Raw genomic sequence first — 18,474 nt, 5'->3', positions numbered from 1 at the left:
TCTAAGTTGTCTGTGTACATCCAATGAATGCAGAATCCGCTCACCCTTGTTCTGTGGATTGGGAAAGAAAGTTGGCAGATGAATGGTCTGATTAAGAGCCACACTGGATATCACCATAGGCATGAAAGATGGATTGCTCCTGAGAGCCACCCTGTCCGGATGAAAAATAATGAAAGGCTCCACTGCCATAAGAGCCTGTAATTCTGAAATCCTTCTAGCTGAAGTGACTGCTAAAAGGAAAGCTGTTTTCCAGCAGAGAAATTTTAGGTCCGCAGTAGCAGCTGGCTCAAAAGGAGAGACGGTGAGTTTTTCCAAAACAAAATTGAGGTCTCATGCAGAAGTTGGCGCACTCCTGGGAGGTCTTAAATTGTTGACCTCTCTGAGATACTGCTTTAGCAGAGGATGAGAGAAGAGGGGAGGTTCTGTGTTGTAATGAGCTGAAATGGCAGAGGCATGGATTTTTATGGAAGAAAAAGACAGGCCCTTCTGAAGCATCTCAGTTAAATATTGCAGAATCTGAGGAATATTGGGCATTGCTGTGCTTATTCCTTGTGATTGGTTCCAGGCACAGAATCTTTTCCATTTGTCAGCATAAGATTTTTTAGTACTAGGCCTTCTAGCCACCAAAATGACATCCATCACATATTTGCTGAGGGATGCCAAGGGTGAAATTAGTTGATTAGCCGTGCTGCAAGATTCAAAGTTTGGAGCTGAGTGTGCAGAATTTGGTAATTCTGCTGAGACAGTAGGTAAGATGTCTGAGGCAGGTGCCAAGGAGGAAGGTGAGACACATTGCGCAGGAGTGGGTGCCAGTGTTTGCGAGGCCAGTCTGGAGTAATCAGAATCATTTTTGGTTTGCCCTATCTGACTTTTAGTAGAACTTTGGAGAGCAGACGCAGAGGGGGGAAAGCATAAACTGATAGGTTTTTCCAGCTGAATGACAGAGCATCCACATTCCAATATTTTTTGTGATGAATTCTTGTGCAAAATTTGTCCAACTGATAGGTCTGGGTTGAGGCAAAAAGATCTACGTCTGGACTCCCCCATTTGCGTGCCAACATGTTGAAAACTTGTGGTTCCAGTTTCCATTTGTGTGGGTCCATGAGATTTCTGCTTAGTTCGTCTGCCACAGTACTTAGTTTTCCTGGCAGGAATTGTGCTTGTAGTTGTATTTGGTAGGTCAAGGCCATGTTCCACAATGCCATGGCTAGTCTGCAAAGGGGGTAGGAATGAGTACCCTCCTGCTTGTTTATGTACCACATAACTGTGGTGCTGTCTGTCTTTATCATTAGTTGTCCTGGATGAAGATAGTCCTTGAAGGCTGTCAGTGCATTCTGTACGGCTAGCATCTCTTTCTGGTTGATATGTAGGTGCATTTGATTTGGGCTCCATTTGCCCTGAATGCACTTTCCTGCCAGATGTGCACCCCAAGCATAGACTGATGTGTCTGTAGTTAGGGTTTGGGTGGCAGGGGGTGGAGTGAATTGCAGTCCCTTGTTTTGGTGGCAGGCCTCTGCCCACCATAGGAACTCTAGTTGCAAGCAAGGTATAATAGGAATCATTGTTTCCAGGCTGTGACAATGTTGGCTCCATAAACTTTTTAAGTACCACTGAAGTTTCCTCATATGCACTCTTGCATATGGAATTAGAAGAATGCAGGAGGCCATGAACCCCAAGGCTTGCAGAATTTGTCTTGCAGATAGCAGGGTTTTTGTGGCCACCTGTTTGAAGTAAGTCACCAATTGAATTTGCTTTTCTGGCATAAGGTAAGTCATCTGGGCAGTTGTATTCAAGCTTGCACCCAGGAATGTAATTTTTTGAGAGGGTACCACTTGTGATTTTATTTGTTTATAGTGTACCCTAGACAAGTTAGAACCCTTTTTACAAATGCCAGATGCTTTAGAAGAATGTCCTTGTTTTCTGCCTGAATTAGACAATCGTCCAGGTATGGATATATTTGAATATTCCTTTGCCTGCAAAATGCAATTACTGGAGCCAGGCACTTTGTGAAGACCCGGGGCGCAGTAGATAAGCCAAAGGGCAGTGCAGAAAACTGGAATGCAAATAGCCTGCTTTGAAGCGGAGGTATCTTTCTGCAAGATTTCCTGATTGGGCTATGCAGGTAAGCCTCTTTTAAGTCTAGAGTTACCAACCAGGCATCTTTGCCTAGCATAGGTAGCAGCTGTTGAAGAGTCAGCATCTTGAATTTCAGAATGTCCAGAAATGTGTTTAGAGTGTATAAGTCCAGAATTGGACGCCATGATTTGTCTTTTCTGGGTACAAGGAAAAGTCTTTAATAGAAACCTTGTCCCTTTTCCTCTTCTGGTACTTGTTGGATAGCCGCCATGTTCATGAGGGACAGAACTTGTTTCTGGGCCACTGCCCACTGATTTGGGGGCAGATCTGGCCATCCGTTTGAGATTGGCAACGTGTGGAAATGAAATCTGTATCCCTGGGATACTATATTTAAAACCCATTTGTCCTGGGTAATAAGTTGCCAGTTTCATGCATGAACTGCCAGTTTTCACCCCAAACGGGTGGCTAAAAGGTAAGTGCTTGGTGTTTGTAGAGGGAATTCATTGAGACTGTTTACCATAGGGAGGTGCCTTGTTGTTTCCAGATTTGGAGGCAGAGGCACCCCATTGTTTTGTTCTAAAAGTTCCTTGTGACTGAAACCTGGAGCCTTTGGAATGTCTGGATTTGACTTGAGCGGCTCCTGAAGGGACTGGAAAGGACCAGTTCTTAGTAGGCCAGTGCCTACTTAATCTTGGAGGTTGCACTTGTAAGAAATATTTCACAATTTGCATAGATTTAGCTTTATCTTTCATCTTTTTTAACACTTCTTCAGCCTTATTGCCAAAGAGACGGTCTTGTAAAGGAGCATCCAACAATTTTGCTTTAACATGGTAAGGCAGAGTTTGTTCTTTGAGCCAAGCATGCCTTCTCAGCACAGATCCAGTTACAGCAGCCCTGCAAGAGGCCTCCAAGGAATCAAAACCACATTGCAAAGTATGTTTTCCAACTTGTTCAGCTGAATGTAATAAATCCTGCAAATCTTTATTTTCCACAGTCAGAGATTAACATAATTTTCTCTTTAAGTAGTCTCATGATATGCTGTTGATATTTAAGCATATGAAATTGACAGTTTAATTGCCAAGGTTGCAGAAGTGTAAACCTTCTTACCCCATCTATCCAGCGCCCTGGAATCTCTATCAGAAGGGGTAGGATTTTTAGCAGTAGAGGCCTTAATGCCCTTAGGACCCTGAGTAAAGGTTTCACGATCAGCAAAAGGATTTTTGAAAAGAAATTTGTGGGAGTCAGGAACCCTGTAGTATCTGTCTGGCTTACAAGGAGCCGGAGGCAGAGAATCAGGAGCCATACTAGATTCTGAAAAAACATCAACAATGTCTAGAACAGGAGGTACAGCCAACGGCCTATGCTGAGGAAGAAGAAGAAAATCCCTAAGTCTCTTTTTAGATTCTGAGAAATCCTGACTTTCCCAGTGGAAATGTTCCCTTAAGGTATGTAAAGTTTCCCCAAAAGAAAAATCCTCAGGGGGAGAAGCAGAAGGAATGGAATCTTCTGCATCAGAGTCCTCATAAGTAGGAATAGACAAATCCTGTTCATTAGAAGAGTCAGAAGAAATAGAATCCTGTTCAGAAGATCCATAATCAATGTCTTGCCTATGCCTCTTAGAAGGAGGGGGTTGGCTACCCCTGATCAAAGTAATTAAATGCTCATCCATTTTGATCATTTGTTTTTTAGGCATAGGGGCCTGCACATGTAGTCCAGGCGTCATTTTTTAGACATAGATTTAGATTTTGGCCTTAGTTTTGAAGATGGCGTCTGTCTAACATACAAATCTGTAGGCCTGAAAACTCCCTCAGAAGCCGGGGCCTGCACAGTGGCTCCGGACCCATCTAAGGTAGAGACATCTGCTGGTTCCATAATTGAAGCATCTCGCGGCATACCGGACTCAGAATGGGTCTCAGTAGAGGCCTGCGAATCAGAAGTAGCGGGTATCAGGGGCTGCAAAAGCACCTCTCTGAGTACCGGCAAACTGGCAACTGGCTTAGGAGAGGCGTCGTCAGTTTTGGACCTCGACGGTCTGTCTCTGTCTTTTTCTTTGTGCTTTTTAGGTATTCCGGTAGACGGATTGCTAACCGACGACATTTCTGGATAATTAAATCTTGAGCCAAATTATTTAGAAGCAAAAATATACCGATGTTTGATAGTACGCTGATTAAATTTAGCACAAAACTGACAGCAAGGCACGTTGTGGTCAGGGCCTAGGCAAAGAATACAGTACAAATGAAAATCCTTATGAGGTATTTGCTTCCCACAAGTAATGCAGTTATTAACTTTTACTGACATCGGTAAGGAGCAAGAAAAAGTTTCCCCAATGGGGTACTTAGCTTTTAGTTGAAGACTTCATTTCTGAAACTCGAAAACGAAAATTTCAGGAATCGGCCAACCAGCACTTGCGAACTGCTTCTGCTTTGGGCACCGCGCGGCAAGAAAGACTGATGTAATGGCGTCGGCTGCATGTTTTATACCCCCGACGACCTGACATCATGGAAGAAAGGACAGCAACCAATGCAGGACCCAAGACTTTGTTAATCAGGCTGACTGAGGGTAACCTGCAAGCAGATAACCCAAATGTAATAACTGCAACAGTGAAACACGAAGAACATCTAAGGTCGGGTGACACGATGCCAGGGTAATCCTATGGGCTAGGCTTGTAAAGGCTCGAGGGCCATTAGCCTAGTACACACCTATGAACCTACGAACAAGTGACAATACCTAAAATAAAACAGTTTGAATTTATAGTATATGCATAGGAATAGGTTTTTGCCCTTGTGTATGATTCTGACCAAGTAAAAAAGCAATAAAAACAAAATAAAAAATAATCTATTTATTTACAACAAAGGCCACTTGTAAAGGCAAACATAAAGTGTGGTGTGCAGTTCTGGAGGTCTTAAAGTCAAAGACATGAAGCTGGTGAGCAGCATGCAGAGGATGGCAAGAGGAGATAAAACAGATTATAAAGAAAGGTTAACAGTACTGGACACATACACTTCTATGGAGGAAGAAGAATACATGCCATGACACAGATTCACTGTACCACAACAGATCAGGTTGGCTGAAGTTAATGAGGAAAGAGAGAGGGGATGGAGTAGCTGCATGAAGCTAGAAGATGAAAGATAATCTAATATAAAAAAGTAAACCTTTGCAAACTGGGCACTGGAGCCATGAAACACCTCACTGGGAAAAGTAATAGCATGTAGGTTTAAAAAAAATATGTGTGTGTGTGTGCCCACATGAGCACACACACACACACACACATATATAAGGGTCTACTTTAGATCAACAAATTTACCTTTCACTGAAACTCAAAACTGAGAGATGACTTCAACGAAAGTCCATTTCTACAAAGCCTCGGATCATCGACACTGTGTTATATGGTAAAGAGAAAGTTGGCCACCAGGAGAAAAAAACTACATGGAACGAATTAAAAGCCATGCAAGTGTGGGTATGCACAACTCACACACCCCCCTGACTAAATATACCAACTTTAAGATCGCACTACACTGGGGAAAAGGGCAAAATTGACCCTGATGGCCAAGTGGCTCTTTACCCTGTAACACTATGTCAGTGATCCAAGGCTTTGTAGAAAATGGACTTTCACTGAAATTGTCTCGCAGTTTTCAGTTTCGGTGAAAGGTAAATTTATTGATCTAAAGCAGACCTGCATATATACACATATATAAGTGTAAATTCTGAAGGAAGGTGAACACAGAAGGGTATAATTTTTCTGTAAATAAAAACGCTTGCTGAAAACATTTTAAGTGGTATTCCAGAACTGAGCAAAACTTCCTTTACTATTGCTAAACATGTCAAACAGCATCTGCATTCCCAGAAGACAGTACTTCATACACGCACAAAAAAACTTTGGAAACTTCTAGTTTTATATTATTTAACCTTTTGCATTGTTTTTACTAACAATGTAACAGTTTTACATCTTGAATTTTTATTATTCTGACTATAACACTACAGTCTTCTATGATAAACTGAGGTAAAACTTTATAACACATTGATTACAATTAAGGCTTATGGCGGAATACTGACAGTTCAGAAAGAAAAGTTTCTTGTAACGCAAAGAATTACATAAGCAGCACTTTTTCTATCCTTCGACTACACCAACATCCTATATCCTTGACTTAACAAATAATCTGGATGCAACTCTACCTTTAAATCTCTTGGATGACAGAATCTAGTTCGCAGTTTTGCCTGGATCAGATCCCATCGTTTATCCACAGATTTCATTCCTTCCTAAAGAAAAAAGAAAGGCTTTTCTAAAAGGCATAAAATTTGGACAGCATATATTTATTCACAAACTTCAATAAACTGCAGAATTAGATACATAACTAAAGTACAGTTGTGTACACTTACCATAAATGTAGATGTTCGAGTGTATTCACTGTTACCATCCTAGAGGTAAGCCCTTAGTCAGCCCGAATACCAGAGTCTTGGGATTTCTGCATTGGATGCTGTAGGCTCTTCCATGACGTCGGGTCATCAGGGGTATAAAACATGCAGCCAATGCCATTACATCAGTTTTTCTTGCCCTAGATGTCAGAAGCTCCCAAAATAGGAAGCTATTACATGGTGTGGAACGCCTCCAGTAAAAAGTAAATACCCCTGCCATAAAAGATGGCCATAAAGAGGATAGGTAAAAAGGATAGAGAAAGCCAGGGGGCTGGAGGGAGGGAAAAGTACAGTTGTGTACACCTACCATAAATGTAAATGTTCGAGTGTCTTCACTGTTGCAGTCATGACTGTAGGGTTCTCCCCTGCCGGCAGGCAGCCCTCGGTCGGCCAGAATCCCAAAGTCTGGGTCCGGCGTCGGCTGTTCAACCATGCTCCCTGACGTTAGCGCGCCATGAGTACAAAGCTGACAGCTGATGCCATCTTCTCCAGTTTTTCTTGCCCCAGATGTCAGGAGTCCCAAAATGAAAAAGGTCCCATAACCTTTGCAAATACACCTCAGAAGAATGGTGAAAAAAGGAAATACACAGAAGTAAAAATAAGAGGGGACAGGAGGGAGGGAAACCCAGACTGCAACAGTGAAGACACTCGAACATCTACATTTATGGTAGGTGTACACAACTGTACTATGTTCATCGTGTTTCACTGTTGCAGTCATGACTGTAGGGTAGAATCCCAAAGCTGAAAGAAAGGGAGGTGGTCATAAAGAAGAAGGGGTGGCTAAAAGGCCCTGCAAGACTGCAGAGGCAAAGCCTGCCCTAGACTTAGAGTAGAGAGGTAGACTGTAGTGCTTAGAAAAAGTATGCACTGAACTCCAAGTTGCAGCTTCCAAAATGTCTTTGGTAGGAACTCCCCTGAGGAAGGCCGTAGAAGTGGCAGCAGCTCTGGTGGAATGAGTCCGTATACTCCCTGGGATTTGCTTTCCTTGGTGAGAATAACAAAATCTGATTCCATGAGCAATCCATTTAGAAATGTTCCGTTTTGAAATGGCTTTACCTTGGGAACTTGAAGCATAAGAAACAAACAATTGTTCTGATTTTCTGATGGCCTTGGTTCTGTTCATGTAAAAACGTAGTTGTCTGTGTACATCCAAGGAATGTAAGAACCTTTCCCCTTTATTTTTAGAAGTGGGGAAAAAGGTTGGCAAGTGGATAGTTTGATTTAAAGCCACTTTGGAAACCACCTTAGGCATGAAGGTAGGATTAGTCCTCAAAGATACCCTGTCTTGATGAAAAATAATATAAGGTTCCACAGCCATAAGAGCTTGTAACTCTGAAATTCTCCTGGCAGAGGTTAGGGCTAACAGGATAGCTGTCTTCCAAGATAAAAACTTGATGTCAGAAGAGGCAGCAGGCTCAAAAGGAGGCAAGGTTAGTTTTTCCAAATCATAGTTGAGATCCCAAGCAGGAATAGGAGGAGATCTAGGAGGTCTTAAGTTCTTAGCTCCTCTGAGAAACTGTCTCATGAGCTAGTGGGAAAAGATGGGAGGGTCTGTATTACAATGAGCAGAAATAGTAGAGGCATGTATCTTAATGGAAGAGAAAGAGAGACCCTTATGTACGAGATCTGTCAAGTAAAGTAAAATTAAAGTAATGTTAGGAAGAAGAGGATCAAAATCCTGAGCCTGCATCCAGGAACAAAATCTTTTCCATTTTCCTGCATAAGATTTTCTAGTGCTAGGACGTCTGGCTTCTAAAATGACATCCATAACCTGCTTGGGTAGGAAAGAAGAAATCAAAGGCCCTGGATTAACCAGGCCGCCAGGCTGAGAGTTCTGACATGAGAATGTAGAACCTGACCCTGATGTTGGGACAGAAGGTTCGGAGACTGAGGTAAAACCCAAGGGGGCTCCAGGCATAGGTGTTTTAGAGTTGGATACCAAAATTGCCGAGGCCAATTTGGAGCCAGCAAGATTATCATCTTGGGCTTGTCCTGTTTTATCTTCAATAAAACCCGTGGAAGAAGAGGAAGAGGCGGAAAGGCATATCCCGAGAGGTTCCTCCAACTGAATGACAGGGCATCCACTTTCCAAGCTTCTCTGTGGAAAGTCCTGGTGCAAAAATTCTGTAGTTGATGATTGAGATGGGATGCAAAGAGGTCTATGTGAGGACATCCCCAGACTGCTGTTATCATCCTGAATATGGTGGTGTCCAGCATCCACTCATGTGGATCTGAAAGGTTTCTGCTCAGACTGTCTGCCAGGAAGTTTTGTTTCCCTGGTAGAAACTGAGCTTGAAGATCCAGATTGCAAGCTAGAGCTGTGTTCCATAGATCCATGGCTAGTCTGCAAAGGGGGTAGGAATGAGATCCCCCTTGCTTGTTTATGTACCACATAACTGTGGTGTTCTCTGTCCGTATTAGTAGTTGTCCTGGTTGTAAAAGATTCCTGAAGGCCAACAGAGCTTTCTGAATGGCTAACATTTCCTTTAAGTTGATATGCAGGTGCTTGTGATCCTTTATCCAAAGGCCCTGCAAGACAATTGCCCTGAAAATGGGCTCCCCAAGCATAATCCGAGGCGTCCGTGGTTAGAATCTGAGTGGCCGGAGGCAGACGGAAGGGTTTCCCTTTGTTTAGAGCACATGCCCAGGACCACCAAAGAAATTCCTTTTGAAGGCAAGGAAGGACGGAGATCAGTATGTCTAAACTGTGGCAATGCTGAGACCATACACTTTTTAGGTACCACTGTATTTTCCTCATGTGTAGTCTTGCATATGGTACTAGAAGGATGCAGGAGGCCATGTAACCCAAAGCCTGCAGGAATTTCCTTGCAGATAGTTGAGTTAAAGTTGCCAAGGTTCTGAAAGTTGAAGCCAGATGTAAATGTTTTTCGGACGTCAGAAATGCCATCTGGGTTGTGGAGTTTAGAAGTGCACCCAGAAAAGTTATCTGTTGTGATTGTGTCCAATTTGACTTTTTTATGTTTACAGAAAATCCCAGGAACTTGAGGAGGCTCTGTACAAATTCTAGATGTTGGAGTAAGACATCCTTGCTGTCTGCCTGAATTAGACAATCGTCCAGATAAGGGTAAATTTGAATTCCCTTGAGTCTGCAGTAAGCTACTACTGGAGCCAGGCATTTGGTGAAGACCCTGGGCGCAGTAGACAATCCAAAGGACAGCGCAGAGAATTGAAAGTGCCTCGATCCAGCCTTGAACCTGAGGTATTTTCTGCGATCCTGCCTGATGGGAATGTGTAAATATGCCTCCTTTAAATCCAAAGTTACCATCCATGCATCTTTGGACAGCATTGGAAGTAGCTGCTGTAGAGTAAGCATCTTGAATTTTGGAATCTCTAGAAAGGTGTTCAAGACCAACAGATCCAGAATGGGTCTCCAAGAGTTTTGCTTCCTTGGGACTAGAAAGAGCCTTGAGTAAAAACCTTTTCCCATCTCTGAAAGTGGAACCAGTTCTATGGCATTCATAGCCAAAAGAGCTTCCACCTGGTTTAAGGCCTCCGTCCATTGATGTTTTGGAAGGTCTGGCCATCCGCTTGGCCTTGGCAAGGTATGAAAATGGAATATGTAACCTCTTAAAACCACATCCAAAACCCACTTGTCTTGGGTTATTTGAGTCCAATTTTGATAAAAAAGAGAGAGTTTTCCTCCGAGAGGGTCTTCCAGGCAAGAAGTTCCTGTGGCCCAACAGAGGGAGTCATTGAGTCTGTTTCCTTTGAGTTTGTGACCTGTCCTCTCCTCCCCTAGGGGTGGAAGCAGTCCACTGTCTGGGTCTATAAGAAGCTTGTGTTTGAGGCCTTCCTCTGGAGCGTCTATATCTACCCCTCTGAGGCCTGTCTGAAGTGGGAAAGGACCAATTTTTAGAAGGCCAATTCCTGCTAAATCTAGGTGGCTGTACTTTTAAGAAATCTTTAACTGTTTGCATGGATTTAGCCTTATCCTCCATCTTTTTAATCACCTCTTCAGCTTTTGATCCAAACAAAACATTATGCTGAACAGGAGCATCCAATAATTTAGCCTTTACTTGTTCAGGCAAATTTTGTTCATTTAGCCATGCATGCCTTCTAATGACTGTGCCAGAGGCCGCAGCCCTACAAGAAGCCTCCAAGGCATCAAATCCACAGTGTAAACCATGCTTCCCAACTTGTTCTGTGGCATGCAATAAGTCATGTAATTCCTTATCATCTGCACAGGCAGAAATGGAAGTAAGCTTTTGTTTTAAAACAGACAAGAGAAATTGCTGGTATTTTAGCATATGAAACTGACAGTTTAAAGCCCTAATGGACAAAGTAGCTGAAGTGTACACCTTTTTGCCCCATCTTTCTAAGGATCGAGAATCCTTTTCAGTAGGAATGGGATTTTTGGCAGAAGCGGCCTTAACTCCCTTAGGACCCTGAGAAATGGTTTCAGGGTCAGCAGAAGGGTTCCTGTATAAAAACTGATGGGAATCAGGAACCCTGTAGTATCTATCAGGCTTAACAGGAGCAGGAGGAAAAGAATCAGGGGTTAAGTTAGCCTCCGAAAAGGCATCATCCACAATATCCAAAACAGGAGGAATAGCCAGGGGTCTATGTTGGGGAAGAAGAAGAAAATCCCTCAGTCTTTTCTTAGATTCCGAATACTCCTGTCCTTCCCAGTGGAAATGTTCCCTCATTTCATGCAAAGTTTCCCCAAAAGAGAAATCCTCAGGGGGAGAAGCTGAAGGAAAGGATTCCTCAGCATCAGAATCCTCATAAGGGGGGAAAGAATATTCCTGATCAGAAGAAGAAACTGAGGAAACAGAAGCCTGATCAGAGGAATCATAATAAACATCCTGCCTTGGCCTTTTATCTGGAGGGGGATGAGAACCCCTAATCATAGTAAGTAAATCCTCCATCTTGAGTAACTATTTCTGTGACTTGGGAGCCGGTTCAGAAGAGGCCTGTGTTGTAAGTCTTTGATTTAGATGGGAGTCTTTGCCTTTGTCTTTGGCTTTGCCTTTATTAGAAGCTGAGTAGGCCTGAAAACCCCTTCGGAAGCCGGTACCTGCACAGCGGCTCCGGACCCATCCAAAGGAGCATTGTCCGAAGGTCCTGCAACAGAAATATTTAAAGGCCTGGTTGGCTCCTTATGAGAGTCCGTTTTGGCCGTCGGTTCTGAAATGGCCGACGACAGGGGCTGCAAAAGCGCCTCACTGACGACGGCCAAACCTGAAGCTGGCTCCGCTTGTGCGCTATCATCAGATTTGGACCTCGGAGGCCTGTCTTTATCCTTGCAACGTTTGTGAACTCCGGTAGCCAGAACCGTATCCGATGACATTTTGTAGTTAAAGCGCCTACCGAAGTAATGAAAAGCAAAATCGTACCTTCGCTTAATTGTACGTTGACTGAATCTAGCACAAAACTGACAACTAGCTACGTCGTGGTCAGGGCCTAAGCAAGGAATACAGTAAGAATGAAAATCCTTATGAGGAATTTGCTTCCCACATGAAATACAATTATTAACTTTTTCTGACATCAGAGTGGAGCAAGAAAAAAGTTTCCCCAACGGGGTACTTAGCTTTGAGTGGAGAAGAAAATCTTCGGACTGAAGTATATCAGAAAAATTCGTCAGGAGTCAGCCGACCGGCACTTGCGAACTGCTATCACCGCACGGCAAGAAAGACTGGAGAAGATGGCGTCGGCTGTCAGCTTTGTACTCCTGGCACTCTGACGTCAGGGAGCATGGTTAAACAGCCGACGCCGGACCCAGACTTTGGGATTCTGGCCGACTGAGGGCTGCCTGCCGGCAGGGGAGAACCCTACAGTCATGACTGCAACAGTGAAACACGATGAACATCCAGGACTACAACAGTGAATACACTCGAACATCTACATTTATGCTAAGTGTACACAACTGTACTATGTTCTTCGTGTTTCACTGTTGCAGTCATCACACTTGGGTTGATTCCCAAAGCTGAGGAAAGGTGGAGGCAGTCAAGAAGTGTTGGGGCTGGCTAGTAGGCCTTGTAAGACTGCTGTAGCAATTCCAGCTCTGGATTTAGAAAAAATAGGTAAGTGGTAATGCTTGGCGAAGGTGTGTACAGAACTCCATGTTGCAGCTTCCAGGATATCCCTGGTGGGGACCCCCCTGAGAAATGCTGTAGAGGCTGAAGTAGCTCTAGTGGAATGAGTTCTGATCCCCAGGGCGGTAGGTTTACCATGGTGCTTGTAGCAGAAATGGATGCAGTGTGCTACCCATTTGGAAATGGTTTGCTTCGAAATGGCCTTGCCCTCTGCCCCTGTAGCAAAGCTGACTAGTAGCTGGTCAGATTTTCTGAAAGGCTTAGTCCTGTCAAGGTAGAACCTGAGCTGTCTGTGCACGTCCAAGGAGTACAGGACCCTTTCCCCTCTACTCTGAGGATTAGGGAAAAAGATTGGCAAATGGATGGACTGGTTTAAAGCCACACTGGATACCACCTTGGGAATAAAGGAAGGGTTAGTCCTGAGGGAAACCCTGTCAGCATGGAAAATAATGAAGGGCTCCACCGCCATTAGTGCCTGTAACTCAGACACTCTTCTTGCTGAAGTAATAGCTAGAAGTAAGGCTGTTTTCCAAGAGAGGAATTTTAACTGCTGAAGCAGCAGGTTCAAAAGGGGGAAGTGCGAGCTTTTCCAGTACAAAGCTAATGTCCCAGGCTGGGGTGGGTGCTCTCCTAGGTGGCCTTAAATTGTTAGCTCCTCTCAGGAACTGTTTGATGAAAGGGTGAGAAAAGAGAGGAGGTTCAGTATTATAATGACATCAGATGGCAGGGGCATGAATCTTAATGGATGAGAAGGATAGGCCTCTGTGGAGCAGCTCTGCTAGGTAATCACGGATTTGAGGTAAGGTGGGCACAGCTGTATCCTTTCCTTGAGACGGACTCCAAGAACAATATCTTTTCCACTTTTCAGCATAGGATTTCCTAGTACCAGGCCTTCTGGCCTCAAGGATGAAATCCAGCACCTGTTTTCTGAGGGATGCTGGTGGTATATTCAAGGGATAAGCCAAGCTGCAAGGTTTAGGGTTTGCAGCTGTGGATGCAAAATCTGTCCTGCCTGCTGAGACAGCAGGGAAGGTGTCTGATGTAGATGCCAGGGTGGCGCTGCTGTCAGACTGTGTAAGAGTGGGTACCAGTGCTGGCGTGGCCAGTCTGGTGCAATAAGGATTGCCCTTGGCCTGTCCTGTTTGATCTTGAGTAGTACTTTTGAGAGGAGGGGCAGAGGAGGAAAGGCATAAATTGAGAGGTTTTCCCAAGTAAACGATAGGGTGCCCACCTTGCAGGCTCTGCTGTGAGGGTTCCTGATGCAAAACTGGTTCAATTGGTGGTTTGAGGGGAGGCAAAAAGGTCCACCTTTGGTGTTCCCCACCTCTGGGTTAAAAGTTTGAATGAGTTGGGATCCAGTTTCCACTCGTGAGGTTCCAGTAGATTTCTGCTTAAGTTGTCTACCAGTGAATTTTGCTTGCCTATCAGGAAATGAGCTTGTAGGTGCAACTGAATGCTCAAGGCTGTGTTCCACAGAGCCATGGGTAACCTGCAGAGTGGGTAAGAATGAGTCCCGCCCTGCTTGTTTATGTACCACATAACTGTGGTGTTGTCTGTCTTTATCAGGAGCTGTCCTGGAAAGATAAGGTATTTGAAGACTGTCAGAGCATTCTGTACAGCTAGCATCTTTTTTTGATTGATATGTAGGGGAATTTGTTCTGGGCTCCATTTGCCTTGAATGCATTTTCCTGCCATGTGAGCCTCCCATGCATAGTCTGCTACGTCTGTTGTCAGGGTCTGGGCGGTGAGGGGTTGAGTGAAAGGAACTCCCTTGTTGTGGTTGCATGCTTCTGCCCACCAATGGAACTCTGCCCTTAGACAAGGTATGATAGGAATCACTGTTTCCAGCTCCTGAGAATGTTGACACCAGAGACTTTTTAAGTACCACTGAAGTTTCCTCATATGCAGTCTTGCATATGGAATTAGCAGAATGCATGAGGCCATGAACCCTAGGGCTTGCAGTATTTTCCTTGCAGAGAGCTGGGTTTTGTTGGCTATTAGTCTGAAATAGTTTGCCAAATGGACCTACTTTTCTGGAGTGAGTTATGCCATCTGTGAAGTTGTGTTCAAGCTTGCTCCCAGAAATACAATTTGTTGGCTGGGCACCAGTTGTGATTTATTTTCATTGATGGTGTAGCCCAGTGAAGTTAGAAGTCGTTTTACAAATGCCAGGTGCTGAAGTAGCAATTCCTGACTATCCGCCTGAATCAAGCAATCATCCATGTATGGGTAATTTTGAATATTTCTCTGCCTGCAGCATGCAATGACTGGAGCCAGGCATTTTGTGAATAATCTGGGTGCAGTAGATAAGCCAAAGGGAAGTGCAGAGAACTGACAGTGCAATGAGTCTGCCCTGAAACGTAGACATTTCCTGCAAGACTCCCTTATGGGGATGTGCAGATAAGCTTCTTTTAAGTCTAGGGTGACTAACCAGGCATCCTTGGCTAGCATAGGAAAAAGCTGTTGCAGTGTAAGCATTTTGAATTTTGGGACCACCAGAAAGGTGTTGAGGATTGATAGATCCAGGATAGGGAGCAAAGAGCTCTCTTTTCTGGGCACCAGGAACAGTCTGGAGTAGAAACCCTGTCCCCTTTGTTCTACTGGAACAAGCTGAATAGTCCTGATATGGAGAAGGGAAAGCAATTGCTTTTGAGCCTCTGCCCACTGGTTTGGAGGACGGTCTGGCAACCCGCTTGGTGTTGGCAGTGAGTGGACGTAGAATCTGTATCCCTGGGATACAATGTTTAGAACCCATTAGCCCTGAGTAATGGACATCCAGTTTTTGCATGTAGGGTGAGTTTTCCTCCTAGGGGCCCAAGTACTTGGGCATGGCTGGGAAGGTTAATTGGAAAGTCATTGTGAACTTTTTTCCATAAGGGGGTGGCTTACCACTCCCTGGTTTTGAGGTGGAAACACTCCATTGTTTAGATCTCTGCATACCCTGAGACTGTAATCTTGGTGGTCTGTTTCCCCTGAGTTTGGACTGAAAAGGCCTGAGAGGGACTGGAAAGGACCAGTTTTTTGAAGGCCAATGCCTACTGAATCTAGGTGGCTGCACCTGTAAGAAATCTTTGACTGTTTGCATAGATTTAGATTTTTCTTCCATCTTTTTTAGAACGTCTTCTGCATTTGTGCCAAACAAACACTCCTGATTTAATGGAACATCTAGCAATTCTGCTTTGACATGGTCAGGCAAGACTTGTTCCTTTAGCCAAACATGCCTTCTCAGTACAGAATCAGTGACAGCAGCCCTGCAAGATGCTTCTAAGACATCAAACCCACATTACTAACTTGGTTTGCAGAACGCATTAACTTTTGTAAATCTTTATTTTCTGTACAATCTGGAAGTAACACAATTTTTTTGTTTAATTAGTTCCATAATATGTTGCTGGTACTTCAACCTATGAAACTGGCAATTCAAAGCCCTGATGGCAAAAGCTGCAGAGGTATATACCTTCTTACCCCATCTGTCTAAAGCTCTAGAATCCCTGTCTGAAGGGTAGGGCTTTTGGCTGTAGTAGCCTTAATGCCTTTAGGTCCCTGGGAAATGGTCTCTGGATCCGCAGTAGGATTCTTAAAGAGATATTTGTGAGAATCAGGTACTCTGTAGTACCTGTCAGGTTTTCTAGGAGCTGGTGGTAAGGTGTCAGGTGTAAGACTGGACTCCAAGAAGACATCATCTGGGCTATAGCTAGAGGCCTGTGCTGAGGCTTTGGACTAAGGATAGTCCTGGCATTCCCAGCAGAAATGCTCTCTTAAGGTATGCAAGGTTTCACCAAAGAAATCCTCTGGAGGGAGGCAGAGGGAATGGATTCTTCTGCATCTGAATCCTCATAGGTATATCCAGGTAATCAGAAGGGTCAGAGTCATCAGATTCCTGGTCTGTAGAATCAGAAGGAAATTCAATTCTTTGTCCATTCTAAGCATTTGTTTTTGTAGCATGGGAGGTTGAGCGTGCACTTTGGACGTCGGTTTTGTAGGTGCAGTGCGGACTCTGGGCCTGAGAAACTCGGTAGTTTTAGTAAGAAATGAAGTTGTCGGTTTAATATTAATATCGGTAGGTTAGAATACACCCTCAGAAGCCAATGCCTGCACAGCAGCTCCGGACCATTCCAAGGTAGAGACACCGCAGGTTCTATAGACGAAGAAGCATCTCGCAGCATACCGGACTCCGAATGGGTCACAGCAGAGGCCTGCAAATCTGTAGAAGTGGGCATTAGCGGCTGCAAAGGCGCCTCACTGAGTATCAGCGGACTGGCGACTAGCTTAACGGAAGTGTCGTCGACAGTTTTTGACCTATGCGGTCTGTCTTTGCCTTTGTGCTTTTTTGGAAGATCGGTAGTCGGATGGCTTACCGAAGCCATTTCAGAATACGGAGAACGAGAGCGGAAGAATTTAGCTACAAAAACAGCCCGACAACAAATGGTTCGGGTGTTAAACAAGGCATAAAACCGACAGCTAGGGACGTCGTGGTCTGGGCCAAAACAGGTGATGCAGGAAGAATGAAAATCTCTGTGAGGTATTTGTTTTCCACAGGCAAGACAAAGTACAGTTGTGTACACTTACCATAAATGTAGATGTTCCAGTGTATTCACTGTTGCAGTCATCACATTTGGGTTATTTGCCTGCAGGTAGCCCTCAGCCGGCCTGAATACCAGAGTCTTTGGATTTCTGCATCAGATGCTGTCACTTCTTTCATGACGTCAGGTTGTCAGGGGTATAAAAAATGCAGCCAACGTCATTACATCAGTTTTTCTTGCCCCAGATGTCAGGTGCCCCCCACAATAGGAAGCAATTATATGGTATGGAACACCCCCAGCAAAAAGCAAATACACATAATATAATATATGCCAAACAAGAAGGAAAGGTAGAGCCAAGAGAAGGCAGAGGGATGGAGGGAGGGTAACCAGGACTGCAACAGTGAATACACTCGAACATCTACATTCATGGTAAGTGTACACAACTGTACTATGTTCTTCGTGTTTCACTGTTGCAGTCATCACATTTGGGTTGATTCCCAAGCTAAGGAAAGGAGGAGGCAGTTAAAGACCACTGGGGCTAGCAATCAGGCCCTGTAAGACTGCTGTGGCAAATCCAGTTCTAGATTTAGAAAAGATAGGCATGTGGTAATACTTGAGTATGTACAGAGCTCCAGGTAGCAGCTTCCAGGATGTCCCTGGTAGGGACTCCTCTGAGAAATGCTGTAGAGGTAGATGCAGCCCTGGTGGAATGTGATCTTATCCCCATGGGGTAGGTTTTCAATGGTGCTTGTAGCAGAAATGGATGCAATGGGCTATCCATTTGGAAATGGTTTGCTTTGAAATGGCCTTCTCCTCTGCCCCTGCAGCAAAATTAACTAGCAGCTGGTCAGATTTTCTGAGAGGCTTAGTTCTGTCCAAATAAAATCTAAGCTGTCTGTGCACATCCAGAGAATGCAGTATCCTCCCCCCTTATTTTGAGGATTAGAGAAAAAGTAGGCAAATTAATGGACTGGTTTAGAGCCACACTAGACACATGGGCATAAAGGATGGATTAGTCCGGAGGGAAAACCTGTCCGCATGGAAGATAATGAAGGGTTCCACTGCCATGAGGGCCTGCAGTTCAGACATTCTTCTTGATGAAACGATGGCTAGAGGTAAGGCTGTTTTCCAGGAAAGGAATTTCAGCTCTGCTTTGGCAGCTGGTTCAAAAGGGGGAAGAGTGAGTTTTTCCAATACAAAGTTAAGGTCCCAAGCTGGAGTGGGAGCTCTCCAGGGGGGCCTTAAATTTTTGGCCCCTCTAAAGAATTGTTTTAGCAGGGGATAAGTGAAGAGGGGTGGCTCAGTATTATAATGTGCTGAAATGGCAGAGGCATGAATCTTAATTGAAGAGAAAGATAGGCCCTTGTGGAGCATTTCTGTTAAATAATCTAGAATATGGGGTAAGCTGG

At 44.3% G+C, this 18,474-nt stretch overlaps 1 protein-coding gene across 2 annotated transcripts in view; it reads right to left on the bottom strand.

The window, feature by feature from the left end:
• The window catches only part of PARG (poly(ADP-ribose) glycohydrolase), a 2,766,579-nt gene that overhangs the window by 2,057,266 nt on the left and 690,839 nt on the right, over positions 1–18,474 (bottom strand). For both annotated transcript variants that reach the window (XM_044056515.1, XM_044056516.1), the window contains exon 6: positions 6,250–6,333. In XM_044056515.1, the coding sequence (XP_043912450.1) occupies positions 6,250–6,333 (84 nt within the window). The remainder of the gene's footprint in view (positions 1–6,249; positions 6,334–18,474) is intronic.

The sequence above is a fragment of the Protopterus annectens genome, chromosome 14.part0, assembly GCF_019279795.1.
Source record: "Protopterus annectens isolate FY-2018-M chromosome 14.part0, PAN1.0, whole genome shotgun sequence".
Taxonomy (NCBI): domain Eukaryota; kingdom Metazoa; phylum Chordata; order Ceratodontiformes; family Protopteridae; genus Protopterus; species Protopterus annectens.
The sequence above is the reverse complement of the archived record's forward strand: the minus strand, read 5'-3'. Positions and strand labels throughout refer to the sequence as shown.